Source organism: Leptodactylus fuscus, chromosome 1 (genome assembly GCF_031893055.1).
Source record: "Leptodactylus fuscus isolate aLepFus1 chromosome 1, aLepFus1.hap2, whole genome shotgun sequence".
Classification (NCBI taxonomy): domain Eukaryota; kingdom Metazoa; phylum Chordata; class Amphibia; order Anura; family Leptodactylidae; genus Leptodactylus; species Leptodactylus fuscus.
Window position 1 is genome coordinate 54,200,374 of NC_134265.1, and position 17,159 is coordinate 54,217,532.

General features: G+C 44.0%; 1 protein-coding gene across 2 annotated transcripts in view; it reads right to left on the bottom strand.

Annotated features, from left to right (window-relative positions):
* Positions 1 to 17,159, bottom strand: part of HEXB (hexosaminidase subunit beta) — a 37,210-nt gene that overhangs the window by 16,688 nt on the left and 3,363 nt on the right. For both annotated transcript variants that reach the window (XM_075270689.1, XM_075270697.1), the window contains exons 2-7: positions 14,977 to 15,128; positions 13,776 to 13,841; positions 12,958 to 13,004; positions 11,874 to 11,984; positions 11,056 to 11,157; positions 8,849 to 8,981 (exon numbers count right to left, since the gene is read on the bottom strand). In XM_075270689.1, the coding sequence (XP_075126790.1) occupies positions 8,849 to 8,981; positions 11,056 to 11,157; positions 11,874 to 11,984; positions 12,958 to 13,004; positions 13,776 to 13,841; positions 14,977 to 15,128 (611 nt within the window). The remainder of the gene's footprint in view (positions 1 to 8,848; positions 8,982 to 11,055; positions 11,158 to 11,873; positions 11,985 to 12,957; positions 13,005 to 13,775; positions 13,842 to 14,976; positions 15,129 to 17,159) is intronic.

Genomic DNA, 17,159 nt, shown 5'->3' on the forward strand with positions numbered 1-17,159 from the left:
CACTTTTGCAAGTGCACAGGAGTCGCTGCTAGCCTAAAAACACTCTAGCAAGGCCTACATCTGTCCAAACACAGGCTGTTGTCCGTCATTCACACACGCTGAAACCCTACAATACCATATCTTGAGCAGGGTGTGTGAGCTGCACAGACCTTTGATGGAGTTCCATCTACAAAACCCAAGGGTTCCTCAAAGTCAGCTCCCAAAGTTTCTGCACCATGAGTTTCCAGGGGTGGCAGAGTTATGGCTAGGGGCAGAGGCATGGATAGGGATGATGTCTAGGGGCAAAAGCAGTGTGGATGTGGAGGCAAGCTAAGCAGGAAAAACTGGGGGTACAAGCTAAGGCATGGACTAGGGTGATGTCTAGGGGCAAAAGCAGTGTGGATGTGGAGGCAAGCTAAGCAGGAAAAACTGGGGGTACAAGCTAAGGCATGGACTAGGGTGATGTCTAGGGGCAAAAGCAGTGTGGATGTGGAGGCAAGCTAAGCAGGAAAAACTGGGGGTACAAGCTAAGGCATGGACTGGGGTGATGTCTAGGGGCAAAAGCAGTGTGGATGTGGAGGCAAGCTAAGCAAGAAAAACTGGGGGTACAAGCTAAGGCATGGACTGGGGTGATGTCTAGGGGCAAAAGCAGTGTGGATGTGGAGGCAAGCAAAGCAGGGAAAATAGTGGCTAGAGGCAAAGGGATGTCCATAGGCAGCAAGGGCAAAGATGCAAAACTCTCCCCTGTTTCAAGAATTTTCCTGACTTGTCTCCCCACAAAACATTCCTGGGAGGAGGGCTGAAACACCACCCTCCTCCTCCTCCTCCGCTGTTAGATTGACCCCAGCTACGAGCTGGAAACGCTGCAACACTGGTGTGGGGAGACGTCAGCAGGCTGGGCTGAAGCTCATCAGCTTGGGAGACGGACAGCACACTGCCTCTGAGGTCAGGGATGCCATCCTGGATGAGATGGCAATTTGTTTATCCCCGCTGCCCCTGGGGCCAGGCTTTTTTGTCTTGTTGGAGGGCTCTGGAGCTTGCCAGCCTCCAACACGTTCCATGCCTGGCCCACGTGTTCAATGTAGTGGTGCAATGATTTTTAAAAACATACCCCAAATTAGCTGAGCTAAGGGTGAAAGTGCGGCACTTGGACACCCACTTTCCCAAGTCTACAGTACCTGGAGCTAGCCGCAATACACTCCAGCAAGGCCTACATCTGCCTGAAGCACCTACTGTTGTGTGAGGTCACCACATGCTCTAACCCTAGATACTGTATGTTCAGCAGGGTGTGTGAGCAGCAGAGACCTTTGATGGAGTACCAGCTACAAAACCCAAGGGTTCCTCATAGTCAGCTCCCTCACTTTCTGCACCATGAGTTTCCATGGGTGGCAGACTTATGGCTAGAGGCACAGGCATGGATAGGGGTGATGTGTAGGGGCAAAAGCAGTGTGGATGTGGAGGCAAGCTAAGCAGCAAAAACTGGGGGTACAAGCAGCCGGTGGCATCATCACTGACAAGCACAGCTGTCTGTCAGCTGACAGGCTGACTTTCACCAAAATGAACAGACAATGGATAGACTCATCATATACATGTCAGTTACATGACAAATTTAGTGCAATTTGCAAGTCCAAGATGGTTTGGAGATCTGCGGAGAGGAATCTCACCACCTCTTGCGGGTGCCATCATTTGGAAGGCAAGCCCTGGGCTCAGTGGGTGAGAGCAAGCGCAGGATAATCGTCGTTTGGCCTGGTGGCCACTGCCTCTCCCACTGTTGTCAGGGCTGGCGCTGCAGTCCAGACCAGCAGCCAGGACACCTCCACATCTGCCTCTGACACTTTGGGGAGTTCACCCTCATCCTCACCTTTTCCTGCCATTTCTCCTTTTGCCCGCGCCATCATGCGCCTCTTCCCAGCAACTCCCCATCTCCCAAGCCTTTCATTTCATGCTAAAGTACAGCGCAACCCACCCACATGCCCAAGGCTTCAACGGCCTCATCTCAAGAAATCTGGCCCAGGAGATGTTGGAATCCCGGCTGGGGGACACTCTGCCCTATTTGGGCAGAGTGTCTACTGAGCCACCGCACTGTGCCGTCCACACCAGCACTTTCCCCCAAACATGAGGCGGTCCCTAAATTCAGCGCTTAGCCCTAAAGTTTCACGTGACCAGTTACGAATGGACAAGTGCATGCGGACAGGGACGCTACCTTTCAATTTTGGCACAGTGGTTGAATGTAGTTGAGGCGTGGACCGGGTCGCAAAATGTGGTGGCCTGACTTGTCTCCCCACACAACATTCCTGGGAGGAGGGCTGAAACACCACCCTCCTCCGCTGTTAAATTGACCCCAGCTACGAGCTGGAAATGCTGCAACACTGGTGTGGGGAGACGTCAGCGGGCCGTGCTGAAGCTCATCAGCTTGGGGGCCAGACAGCACACTGCCTACAAAGTGAGTCATGCCATCCTCGATGAGACGGCAATGTGGTTTTTGCCACTGCACCTGGGCCCAGGCATGTTGTCATGTGTGATAATGGCCGTAACCTGGGATCGGCTCTGTAGCTTGGCAGCCTGCAACATATTCCATGCCTGGGCCACGTTTTTAACTCATTGCTGCTAATCATTTTAAAAAGGTACTCCAATGCTCCTGAGCTACTGGTGAAAGTGTGGCGCTTGTGCGGATAGTTTTTAAAGTCTATAGTTGCCGCTGCTAGCCTCTATGCACTCCTACAACGCCTGTACCTGCTGGAACAACGGCTGTTGTGCGACGTCTCCACACTGCTGGCACTAAACATATCATGTGTTGAGCAGAGTGTGTGAGCAGCACAGACCTTTGATGTAGTTCCAAGTCCAAAACCCTCGGGTTCGTCAAAGTCAAATCCCTCAGTTGCTCAACCATGAGTGGCCATGGGTGGCAGACTTATGTGAAATCCCATCCATTGCACTGGACACGAAACATTAGCATGCGCTCAGCACAACTTCGGATATGGCAGCTGTGTTAAGCAGGGTGCAGGGTACAACACAGACCAGGCCCGAGCACCAGGAACAGGTGTTAGAAATACTGCAGCATCCGCCATTTCCTTCCAATTTTGGGGTTTTGGACCCGCCACCGACTTGTCTGGACCTAAGTGGGGATCATGAGACACAGTTGCCATCAGGGCAAGCTGTGGTCATGTGCGGTTTGCAGTAAGGGGCCAGTGCGCAATTGGAAGAGGAGTTGGTGGATGACGAGGCCACCGACCCCACATGGACAGGGGTGATGTCTAGGGGCTAAAGCAGTGTAGATGTAGAGGGAAGCTAAATCAACAAAAAACCTGGGTAGAAGCAAAGGCATAAACTGGGGTGATGTTTAGGGGCTAAAGCAGTGTAGATGTGAAGGGAAGCTAATTCAACAAAAAAAACAGGGTAGAAGCAAAGGCATAAACTGGGGTGATGTTTAGGGGTGAAAGCAGTGTAGATGTGGAGGGAAGCTAATTCAACAAAAAAAAACAGGGTAGAAGCAAAGGCATAAACTGGGGTGATTTTTAGGGGTGAAAGCAGTGTAGATGTGGAGGGAAGCTAAGCAGCAAAAACAGTGGGTAGAAGCAAAGGCATGCAAAACTCTACCCTGTTGGAAGACTTATTCCTAGGTCTGGAACACGTTAATGGCCCCCCTGGACAAATTACTGCCACTCAGGGGCCTAGTGTCACCAGGAGGGACAAGTATAGGCGCATGTTGTGGGAATACCTGGCCGACACCAGCTCTGTCCTCTCCGATCCCTCTGTGCTCTACAGCCTACACTTATTTTCTCATCTTTTTTTCTGCACTGCACATCTCTTGCCTGCTTCCTTTGGGATCTTACAAGTGGTGGTCCACTTCCACAGATGGTAACTTCACTAGACAGTGTAACGGGAGTAGCTGAGGGATCGCTGTCTTAACCACTTTTTGGCACAAAATTAACTTCCAAAGCCAAATATGTTGCAAGTATATGATGCAAGGACACCTACACACCTATCTCTGACACATTGGGGAGTTCACCCTCATGCACCCTTTTGGCCTGCACCATCATGCGCCTCTTCCCAGCCACTCCACATTTCCCAAGCTTTTCATTGCAGGCAGAAGTACAACACAACCCACCCCCATGCCCAAGCCTTTAACAGCCTCATCGATAAACTGCTGGCCCTGGAGATGTTGGTGTTTGTTTATGCTTCTGGAGACCCAGGCCTTCCGTCAGCAGATGGCAGCTGGGGCAACTCCCTATGCTGGGCCTAGCCGTTACTACTTCTCTTGGTGTGCTGTCTCTGCCTTGCGCCTGCATGTGTCCCATAACATCAGTCGGGCCCAGAGCTCTGCGCTTTGCTGCAAGGTCCACTTGACCACCGACACATGGACAAGCGCCTGTGGTCAGGGATGCTGCAGTGCTTATCTTTAATGACAGGCAGGGTGAATGTGGTGGAGTCTGGTCCCCGGGTGCAAACTGGGGTGGCCTATCTCCTCTCCCAGGCCAAAATTCATGGCAGGAGTAGACTGAAACCCTACGATGCTGCAACCTCCACCACAGCTACTAGCGGCAAACACTGTAACACTGGCGTGGGGAGATGTCAGCAGGCCGTGCTGAAACTGATCAGCTTGGGGGACAGACAGCACAGTGCCTCCGAGGTCAGGGATGCCATCCTGGCCGAGATGGCATTTTTTTTCCCTGCTACACCTGGGGCCTGGCATTTTTGCGCCTGTGATAATGGCTGGAACCTGGTAGCAGATCTGGAGCTTGCCAGACTCAAACACGGTCCACGCATGGCCCACGTTTTCCAACTTGTTGGTGCCATGTTTCTTTGAAACCTACACCATTGTGCCTGATATACAGGTCAAAGTGGGGCCATTTTCGTAAGTGAGAACTAGCCTCTGCTAGGCAGAAAACATTCAGAGCACACTCCTCTCATCTTCGCACCGTTGGCTGGCGGAGGAAGACGAGGGGGTTGGAGTGGCATCTGATGTCCCTGTCCCACACGAGGCTAGAGGGTGCACTTCAGTGCATCCCATTGCTTCACCACAAATGGTGTGAAGGGGAGTGGAAAATGGAGGAAATGGAGAGTGACCCTTACAGTTGGGGCCAGCAAAGGCATGCCAAGTAACACACTGGCACACATGGCTGACTTCATCTTGGGTTGCTTTTCAACACATATTTCACATCATGAAGAACAAATAATACTGGATTTTTACAAGCCTCGAACCCCGGTCTAGGTCTAATGTCTGTTCCTTTCTTATATTAGGGGAGAGGGAAAAAAAATTACTTCAGTGATACGTTTAGCGTACATAGACTGACTATTAATGTGTATCCCACTTAGTGTTGTTAGGGTTACACACCGTCACAACCTGGCTAAAGCTTCTATAGCTGTTAATAAAGTCAACATAACTTTACGGTATCCAAAAAGACAGCTGGTACCGACAGAGAGCAAGACAAATGTCAACCAAAGCTGTGAGCTCTGAACACCCACAGTGACTTTGGCGTCATCATCATTATAAGGGAGCGGGTGGTAATAAATAACTTGGCAGTGCCTAAAACCCAAAAATCTTATACAACTATATTTACATTAAGATACACAAATGACACTTTTCAGTAGCATGTCATGAGACAAGCTGATAAGCTCTTCCTTTGTGCAGTGCTATTTGAAAGTTAAACGCTGCCTTTATTTTAATTCTGGAGAAGGTGCAGACATTAGATTTAGAACATGTTGTCTTCATTGTCCAAATCCTCTATATAGGTAACGTGTTTTTCGGGCCGAGCTGTCTGGGAACGAGCTGGTGCAGCACTGACAACCTGGGTGAATATGGCAAGAGTCTGAGATGTAGGGTGAATGAATCCCCAAATTATTTGTGGAATTCCCAGTGAGACAATGGCACTATCTACCAGTAGCAAAAATTGTGGGTGCACGTAACCCCAATATATTCTTTGAATTACCAGTCAGAAACTGGCACTATATGGCAGTAGCAAGAAATGAGGGTATTTGTAACCCCAATATATTCTTTGAATTCCCAGTCAGACAATGGCACTGTATAGCAGAGGCAAAAATTGTGGGTGCACGTAACCCCCATATATTCTTTGAATTCCCAGTCAGACAATGGCACTATATACCAGTAGCAAAAATTGTGGGTGCACGTAACCCCAATATATTCTTTGAATTACCAGTCAAAAACTGGCACTATATAGAAGTAGCAAAAATTGTGGGTGCACATAACCCCAATATATTCTTTGAATTCCCAGTGAGACAATGGCACTGTATAGCAGTAGCAAAAATTGTGGGTGCACGTAACCCCCATATATTCTTTGAATTCCCAGTCAGACAATGGCACTATATACCAGTAGCAAAAATTGTGGGTGCACGTAACCCCAATATATTCTTTGAATTACCAGTCAGAAACTGGCACTATATGGCAGTAGCAAGAAATGAGGGTATTTGTAACCCCAATATATTCTTTGAATTCCCAGTCAGACAATGGCACTGTATAGCAGTAGCAAAAATTGTGGGTGCACGTAACCCCAATATATTCTTTGAATTCCCAGTGAGACAATGGCACTGTATACCAGTAGCAAAAATTGTGGGTGCACATAACCCCCATATATTCTTTGAATTCCCAGTCAGACAATGGCACTATATACCAGTAGCAAAAATTGTGGGTGTATATAGCCCCAATTCTATTGCTAGGGGACTTGCAGGGTATTTCTGAGGTGAAGGTGGGGGGGCACACCGTTGGAACGGGGATTTGGGGTGTATATATGGGGTATACGGGAATACACTGTCAGTGTGTTCCATTCAGGATCCTGGGAAAGCTGGGTTGCGGCGATTGAGCCCGTCAGTGCCACGTTACACTGACAAGCTTCTCCCTGGAATTGAAGTTATATGTAAGCCCAATATATTCTTTGAATTCCCAGTGAGACAATGGCACTATATGGCAGTAGCAAAAATAGTGGGTGTATATAGCCCCAATTCTATTGCTAGGGGACTTGCAGGGTATTTCTGGGGTGAAGGTGGGGGGGCACACCGTTGGAACGGGTATCGGGGGTATATATCGGGTATACGGGAATACACTGTCAGTGTATTCCATTCAGGATCCTGGGAAAGCTGGGTTGCGGTGATTGAGCCCGTCAGTGCCACGTTACACTGACAAGCTTCTCCCTGGAATTTAGCTCTTATAAGAGCTGTTGGTTGTCTTCTCCTTCCTATCCTAGCCTGTCCCTGCCTACCCAGAATCTAAGCCCTAGCTAACTGGACGGAAACCTCCGTCCCCGGTGAATTGCAAGCTCAGAATGACGCGAACCTGGGCGTCGCTGTTCTTTTAAAATTAGAGGTCACATGTTTTCGGCAGCCAATGGGTTTTGCCTACTTTTTTCAACGTCACCGGTGTCGTAGTTCCTGTCCCACCTACCCTGCGCTGTTATTGGAGCAAAAAAGGTGCCAGGGAAGGTGGGAGGGGAATCGAGTAATGGCGCACTTTACCACGTGGTGTTCGATTCGATTCGAACATGCCGAACAGCCTAATATCTGATCGAACATGAGTTCGATAGAACACTGTTCGCTCATCTCTACAAATGAAGTCTGCTGTCGCATATGTTGCACTATAGACTAGATACATGCAGATTTATGCTTGGTGACTAAAACTTGAATCTGTCCTAATTGGTTTTACCTGTGGAATATCATCAGTTAATCACAAACCAAAAGCTAGTGTAAGGCTACATTCAGACAAGTGAGGTGCAAAATGGCCGTGAAAAATGCTTACGGGACCCGAAATTATCAAGTGATCTTATGCACCTTACGGTGTCAATTTGCTGCTATTGTAGAATTTATTAGAATTGTGTATTCCCCATCATGATATATGGGTATAATAGATGTATAACTCCCTGCTTGGGAAGCAAATATTTCCATACATTAAACAGATCACAGATGGTCTACTGATTTTAATGTATTTTAGGGTAGGGGGGGTTGGACAAAAGAAAGAAACTTCTGCTACATTCCTTTCAATATAACTTATTGAACCAAGAATCCTTCCGAACAATTATAAACAAGCGTTAAAACAAAGATTTTAAAAAAAAAAAAAAAAAAAAAAAAAAAAAAAGGATGGGTAAGCAGGGAAGATACCAAGGTGCCCCTCAATTATATATAGTGAGCTGCACAAAAAACCATTTATAAACATATCTACACCAGTTTCTGGCACAGAAGGGGGATGATGCGGCACAAGGCCCTCTTACACTGGCATGAGTTATACAGTAATTTTACACCTGACTGGCATAGGTTTTTCCATTCTGGTGTGCACCAGATATATGAGCCTGGATCCCTTTACACCTCTTGGGGCTTTTTTTTTTTTTTTTTTTTTTTTTTTTAAGACTGGCGTGTGAAACACCAGTCATAACCTACCCCATTGTAACCAAATCTCACAGATGATCACAGAGATCTGAAATTTAGCTAGGAGAAGTAAGAAGTTTCTACTTCATTTCCAAGGTGTGGTCTTCAAGCAATAGGATTGTCACCCATTGGAATACATTCCTAATTCCAAACAGACACTACAAATATTGCTTGTGTGCCCCAAGTGGTAAATACTAGTGATGAGCGAGTAGTATTCGATCGAATACCTCGCCGGCATAGGAATGCGTGTAATCGGCCGAACGCCAAGGTGTTAAACACTTTGAATATTTGATGCGTTTAACCCCTTGTTGTTCGGCCGATTACACGCAATTCCTATGCCGGCGAGGTATTCGATCAAATACTACTCACTCAACACTAGTAAATATCTATAAAGCTTTAAACAAAAAACTGTTATTTACCATATTTGCAATACAACTGGCTTACAAGAATTTTGCATGCAATGGAGAACAATTTGAAAGATAAGGAAGAAAACACTTACCTTTACCCCAAGAAGAAGTATGCCCAGGAGTGTCAAACTCCGGTATAACGCGAATGCCTCTCAGTCGGGCATATTCAATCACCATACGGACATCATTGGGAGTGTAAATGTGTGTGAATGGGTGGTAAGCTCCCTGAAAAGCAGAAAAAAAATAAATATATACAGTCCTATGAAAAAGTTTGGGCACCCCTATTAATCTTAATCATTTTTAGTTATAAATATTTTGGCGTTTGCAGCAGCCATTTCAGTTTGATACATCTAATAACTGATGGACACAGTAATATTTCTGGATTGAAATGAGGTTTATTGTGCTAACAGCAAATGTGTAATATGCATTAAACCAAAATTTGACCCGTGCAAAAATATGGGCACCTCAACAGAAAAGTGACATTAATATTTAGTAGATCCTCCTTTTGCACAGATAACAGCCTCTAGTCGCTTCCTGTAGCTTTTAATCAGTTCCTGGATCCTGGATGAAGGGATTTTGGACCATTCCTCTTTACAAAACAATTCAAGTTCAGTTAAGTTTGATGGTCGCCGAGCATCAAATCATCCCACAGATGTTCAATGATATTCAGGTCTGGGGACTGGGATGGCCATTCCAGAACATTGTAATTGTTCCTCTGCATGAATGCCTGAGTCGATTTGGAGCAGTGTTTGGACATTGTATTGCTGAAATATCCATCCCTGGCGTAACTTCAACTTCGTCACTGATTCTTGAACATTATTCTCAAGAATCTGCTGATACTGAGTGGAATCCATGCGACCCTCAACTTTAACAAGATTCCCGGTGCCGGCATTGGCCACACAGCCCCAAGGCATTATGGAACCTTCACCAAATTTTACAGTGGATAGCAAGTGTTTTTCTTGGAATGCTGTTTTTTTTGGACACCATGCATAACGCCTTTTTGTATGACCAAACAACTCAATCTTTGTTTCATCAGTCCACAGGACCTTCTTCCAAAATGAAGCTGGCTTGTCCAAATGTGCTTTTGCATACCTCAGGCGACTCTGTTTGTGGCGTGCTTGCAGAAACGGCTTCTTTCTCATCACTCTTCCATACAGCTTCTCCTTGTGCAAAGTGCGCTGTATTGCTGACCAATGCACAGTGACACCATCTGCAGCAAGATGATGCTGCAGCTTTTTGGAGGTGGTCTGTGGATTGTCCTTGACTGTTCTCACCATTCTTTTTCTCTGCATTTCTGATATTTTTCTTGGCCTGCCACTTCTGGGCTTAACAAGAACTGTCCCTGTGGTCTTCCATTTCCTTACTATGTTCCTCACAATGGAAACTGACAGGTTAAATCTCTGAGACAACGTTTTGTATCCTTCCCCTGAACAACTATGTTGAACAATCTTTGTTTTCAGATCATTTGAGAGCAGGTTGTCCATGTTCGGCGACCATCAAACTTAACTGAACTTGAATTGTTTTGTAAAGAGGAATGGTCCAAAATCCCTTCATCCAGGATCTGATTAAAAGCTACAGGAAGCGACTAAATATTAATGTCACTTTTCTGTTGAGGTGCCCATACTTTTGCACCAGTCAAATTTTGGTTTAATGCATATTGCACATTTTCTGTTGGTACAATAAACCTCATTTCAATCCTGAAATATTACTGTGTCCATCAGTTATTAGATATACCAAACTGAAATGGCTGCTGCAAACACCAAAATATTTAGAACTAAAAATGATTAAGATTAATAGGGGTGCCCAAACTTTTTCATAGGACTGTATATATATATATATATATATATATATATATACACATAACAGACATTACTAAAACTCTGGTTTGTATGCCGTGTACATCAAAGATACACATTGGGGGAATGTACTAAGCTATGCCACTGTATAGGTGCAACGTGGCATGTGTCTTATAGCTACCTATGAACCTATAGTCTTAGAAAAAAAAAAAAAGTTTTGAGTTATACTTTTGCTGTACGAATCTGATGTAGAACAATTCTCAATAGTGATAATGGGATGTGTAATACATCACAATTTCTGCAGTCAAAATCTCAGATACCTGGTGCCGGTTAAAGGCTGACCGCCATACACACCCACTATCCTCCTATACTTACACTGTCAAATACTACATCACAACTTGCTACAAGGCTTTAGGCTCTTCCTGTACACAGATACGGTATTAACAAAAAAAATATTTCTTGACACCTGAATCTGATTAAAAATTAAAATAAAATTGTCCCACCTGATTACTTAGTTCTGGAAATACTTCACTCTGATAGGGAAAGGACTGATCATCTACAATGTGCCAATGAAAAACATTCATCTTGTTGAAAGACATTGCATCCTGTAAGAGAGAAGAATGGGTGACATGAACTTTATTCCCCTCACTTTTTATTTAAATCCAGTCCAGTAAATGGGGGGGGGGGCATTTAAAGGGAACTTAAAGCCCTTTATGCAAATTGATAGGAAAAGCTGGATTGTGCATAATAACATAAAACATGTCCAAACCCTTTTATTCTGGATATCTGCCTGTGTGGATGCAATCTGACAATCAAACAGTCATGGGGCATAAATCACTTATTTTCAGCAAAAATGAAAGCGTTTATCCGGTTTCTAATGTTGACGAGCAATCCCTAGAATAAATCTTCAGTATTAGATCTGTTAGTATCCCACACCCATCCTCAGCTCCCGGGAATGTTCACATACCAGGAACTCTACTGCTCGCTCACCATACAATTTTTTTTTTTTTTTTTTTTTTTTTTTTTAAATGTAGATTGTGAGCCCCATATCAGTATGTATTTTTGGAGTATGGGAGGAATTCCACACAAAAATGGGGAGAATGTACAAACTCCTTGCAGACGTTGTCCTTGGCAGGATTTGAACCCAGGACTCCAGCACTGCAAGGCTGCAGTGCTAACCACTGAGCACCGTGTTGTCCCTACTTACCATACAATATGTAGCAGGGGTTTTGGTACTGCAGCGCTGTCCCACCAAAGCATTTAAAACACAAGGGCCAAATCAACAATGCCAAAAGTAGGGAGGAGATAAAACATAACTTACCAAATTTAACAAAATAGTTTTTAAAGGCAGGTAATGCCTGGATGTGTCCAGCAAGACTCCTCTGTATTGAAACCTTGGAGCATCAGCAATCTGGGTTTTGTTTACAAGGAACTAGTTAAAAAAGGAAAACAACCGTTTAAGAAAAAAAAAATATATATATTATATTTTGTTCTTTATACTGTATAATCCCCTTTACAAGTCTGACCTATGAAGGCATGGACTCCACAAGACCTCTGAAGGCATTCTGTGGAGTCTGGTACCAGGTCCTGTAAGGTGGAGCCTCAATGGGTCAGATTCATTTTTCAAGCACATCCCATAAACTGGACTGAATCTGATGACACAAACAGCCACAGTTAAAAGGGTTATGCCACGAAAAGTATTCATCCTCTATCTGTAGGATAAATACCTGATTGATGGGAGTCTCTCCGCCAAGACCAAAACTGACCCCAAGAACAGAGATTGTTTTCCTCATGCTGCACATTCAGGCTGACCGCAGGCAGGCTGAATGTAGATGTGATGTTTGGTGGATGGACGAGCCCACATTACCATTCACTTCAATCCGTGTCCCAGAGGTAAGTGAAGACACTGTCCTTAGCATCGGTGGGGGATCTCATCGGTCAGACCACCACTGATCACGTATTTATTCTCTATCCACAAATACTTCTTGTGCCATAACCCCTTTAATCTTTCTACAGTGTTATAGACAGTCCTCCAACAGGGTAGCAAAAACTCTAATCTCAATTATATAAAGTCTCCTGATTTCTTCTTACTTATGGATCCAATACCTTCTGGTGCGAACGAAATGAAACAGATTTGGGGCCTGTCACGGACAACCAGTTCTCGGTTACCCTGTAGGCGATCCTGAACCTGTCAGTTAGTGACGTTAGAACAGAATAGTATTCATTTTACCCATTTTTAATGTACCGGCTGACTAGCGACAATTACACAGTCAGTCACATTTCCTACTACTACAATGGAAAGCACTTTGGAGAAGAGAAAACTACTTTTAAAGTCTTCTTTGCATTAATGTCATACAAGATATTTAACAAAGACAATATGCTCAGAACACATTTATGCGACTTACCGCCCCTGTACAGTCTTCAAAAACCAGCTGGCTGAAGGTCTCCAGACCTTAAGAAAAAAAAAAAAAAAAGCAAATTCTAAAGTAGTTAAACAATAAAAGGGGGGGGGGGGGTTGTATTTTTTTTTTCTTCCAGAAATAGCAATTTTACTCACTGGCCAAGTTTGGTATTACATTTAATCTCAATTTAAGTGGTACTGAGCTGCCATGCCAGAAGAGGCAATGAACAAATGTAGCATTGTTAGGGTGGATTCACACTACTGTTGTTAATGTCCATTGCTGTCACCTCTCATAGGATGACAGCAACGGACATTAGCCATAGTGGAGTAATGGACACAGACTGAGCCCTCTGCGTCTGTGTCCTTTCCCATTGACACTTATGTAAACAACATGACAGACACCATCTTTCATCACATTACTTTTGTAATGGAAGAAAAAGTCCTGCATGCACGATTCTTTCTTTAGTCAGAAAAATAAACATGATGTAAGAAAGCTTTAGTCATGTTTTTTAAAAAACAAAACAAACAAAAAACAAACATTTGGTTGAATGCAGACGGCCTTCCAAAAGAGAAGACTCACATTAACAATGGTAGTGTGAACCCACCCTTAGTGGAGCGCAAAATGAGCAGACCTGATTTTCTTAACCCTGGGCAGTCCCCATAAGAAAAGAATCAAATTTTAAACATATGAGGAAGATCAAAAATGCCCAGACTAAGTAGTTCCTGCATAAGGAAAAGCGATTACACCGTGTAAGTTAGAAGGTTTGCCAATAATTCTCTCCGCAATGCTAATGTCTAACACTACTTAGTGAAAAGACCTACCTCGCAGGGCTCCCCACACTTGAGCGGCCTGTAAGATGGCTCCATCATCATCGATTTTCAATTTGTCTAAAATTTAAAAAAAATAAATAAATAAAAAAGGCCATAAGATGTCAAACGGCATATAAACACAGAAAATGCACGCACAAAAAAAAACAAAACAACAACGACAACAATAATAATCCAGATCATTCTCTATTGATTTCTATGTGCCTTAGGAAATCTGCTTTGCCCAGTCTTCCCTATGTCTCGAAGTAAGACAACAGGCCGGAATAGAAGCCTTCCTGCAATAGGACAAAGAGACTTACCGTATATACTCGAGTATAAGCTTTTTAGCAATCTGGATATCAACTGTATGAGTGGTTCCTGCAAACAACTCCCTAGATCAAGCTTCTTATGTTTGGTTCACACATCAGTATGCCATCCGTCCGTTTGAATTCAGGTTTGACTCTTTAAAACGGACTGATGCACATACTGATTGTATACTGACACCTTTTTATACTGATAGCAGACGCAAATGTCCTTATCTCTACTCTGTTTACAATTTTCTACTTTTAATCCCCTTATCTGTCCTCTAGGGGATGTGTTTGCTATCAGCATAAAAAGGTGTCAGTATACAATCAGTATGTGCATCAGTCCATTGTAAAGTGTCAAACTGAATTCAAACGGACGGATGGCATACTGATGTGTGAACCAAGCCTAAGAACAATGCAAATGTGACAGGGTGGCAGTCAGTTGTATGGAAATTATTTTAAAAGAAAAAAAACATCTCAGCCTTCGCCCCCTCCATGACAGCGCTACTGTTAGCCTTAGTTTGTGTCCGGTATGACACATTAGCGCCATTTTAATTGTATAAGCCTCAGCTGCAATATCACAGCCAATGAACAGGAGTCACTCGGTTTCTGAAGGACATTTTATGCAGCAAAGAGTAAAAAAAATATATATCTATATTTATATATACTGTATATAAACTTTCTGGTTAACTAAAAGGTACCAGATGGAAGGAAGCATCTGACTACACATAGGGCTTATTTGTAGTCTGTAACCATGGAAACATGACTCTACTTAGGAGCTGTAGATGCAACTATATCCCATTTCTTAGGAAACACTATGAGGATAAGTTTTCCTATTACAATTCAGGGCTTGTGCCATCTACCACGAGTTGCATTTAAGCTAACGGTGCACATACAATATAGGTACTTACAAGACTCATCGGATTGGATGTGAGGATACGTATGACATTCATTATCTTCAGAAGTAATAACAACCTGAAGCTGGACCAACCGCCCTGATGTGGGACCGCTGTCATTCTCACCTTCTTTCTTTACAGTATATCCAAAGATATATTTGTAATATCTGTAAAAGAAAATAAATTATATCATATAACAGGTGCAGTCACCCTGCTTTCCCAGATTCTCATTGGAGAAGCAAAGGCAGCCATATTGGTTGTCTGAGGAAGAAGCAAAGGCAGCCATATTGGTTGTCACCCTCATTCACATAAACATGTGACCATCGCCTTTCCTTACACAACTTCTAGCAGGGCTTTCTATCGAAAAACTTGTTTGTTAGGTTCTGCTCTTGTGCAATGTGAAGCATTTCACTCTACACAATTTCTCAATCGCCCTTCTGCTTCTGTATATACTGTACAAGGTATGGAAATATCTACCATACCAACACGTTCTCTAAAAACATGAGAGCGACACGGCAGCAAGCTGAATAAATAAACCACATAATCACCGTATGTGAAACTAACATTATTACATTTAGGCATAAACCTCAAACATGGTTGTCGGCCTTAGACGGCCTTTGCTCATATCCCTCCCTGGCCCTCCTTACTAAACAGATTATTCACATTAAATTCACTGCTCAGTACAGTATATGAGGGCGAGTGGCCGCTCACTAACGCCCTCCCCTCAATTGGCGCTGCTCTCAGTTATATCTGGTAAAATCTCTGAAGTGAAAGGCAACCTCCTGTGCCCCTTCCTTATGGCCCCCAGATCAGTCATCCCCAAGCATTGGCACAGCGCTGTTGCCCCCACGCCTATGGAAGTCCTCCACAAGCTTCTCTGCATAAGGAGAATGGAGACCCTGATAGTGGAAGGCTATGCTGACCCCTACAAATTCAAGACTCTATGGCACTCGTTGGTTCCGTTCCAGGAGTCCGCAGAGTTTGCTAATCTTTTTTTTCCCCTTTTGTACTTTGTTACTTGTATTTGAAAAATTTCAACAAACATAAATTCACTGCGCAATCCGTCTTGAGAGATGATACAGACTGAAGATTAAATGCTGCCCATAGAAATCTAGAAAAGGGGAGGAGGAAAACCACAGAAGCAAAAAGACACAAGGAGCTACACCTACAATGGTTAGCACTTCTCCATAATGTCCTCCATGCTGCCATTTTGCATGCGAGATATATGTAGAAAAAAATATCCTGTTCTTTTAAGGGTTAGTTCACACGTAAATAACGTGTGGCTTATTTTGGCACCGGAAAAAAAAGCTTCCTAATTAGGGCTAGTTCACACGGGGGCAAAGAGGCTGATTTTGACAGCGGATTTCGCTTCAAAAATCACAATGGAGCCCAAAGGAGCTAGCACTTTTTTTTTTCTGCTAACTTTTTTTCTGCTAGCAGAAAAAGAAGCGACATGACCTTTCTTCAGGCGTTTTCTGAAGAAAGCAATAGAAGTGAATGGGAGGTGAAAAACGTGCGGAAAAAAACGCTGTTTTTTCAGCCCATTCACTTTACAGGAGGGGAAAACAGCCTGGCTTTTTTTTTTAAGCTATTTTTACAAAAAAAAAAAAAAAAGCATCGCTTATTTTTGCGGAAAAAAACCTGCGGTTTTTGCCTCCCATTCACTTCTATTGGATTTTTTCAGGCGGAAAACGCCTGAAGAAAAGTCATGTTGCTGGAGGAGGATTATGACGTGGATTCTGCTGTCAAAATCCTCCTCCATGTCCCCGTGTGAACTAGCCCTACTCTCAACCCATCAGAGCAGGGAAACCTGACAACTCGAGGTGAAATATACAGAAGGGAAAACTGGTGAAAATGCCATAAACAATGTGCATAATGATCATAAAGGAATGAAAAGTCACCACTAGCCCCAGGCATATTTAACTGCCATCACTGCAGTAAAGTCACAAACAACATACCTCTGTTATGTATGTCACTTTGGTAGCTCTGAGAAAAGTAATGCAGGACTTTGTGTCCGTGAAACAAAAAACCTGTTTCATGGTGGAAAGGCTGCATAACTGTCCCCAAGCGGAATAACAGTAGAGAGGTCAAGGCGCAAGTGTGAACGCTATATAGCCTATACCCTGTGCACTGCATAAGAGTATATGCCACCTGATGGTTCTCTATATAGTGTATTCCCATCTACAGCATTTGTGTTA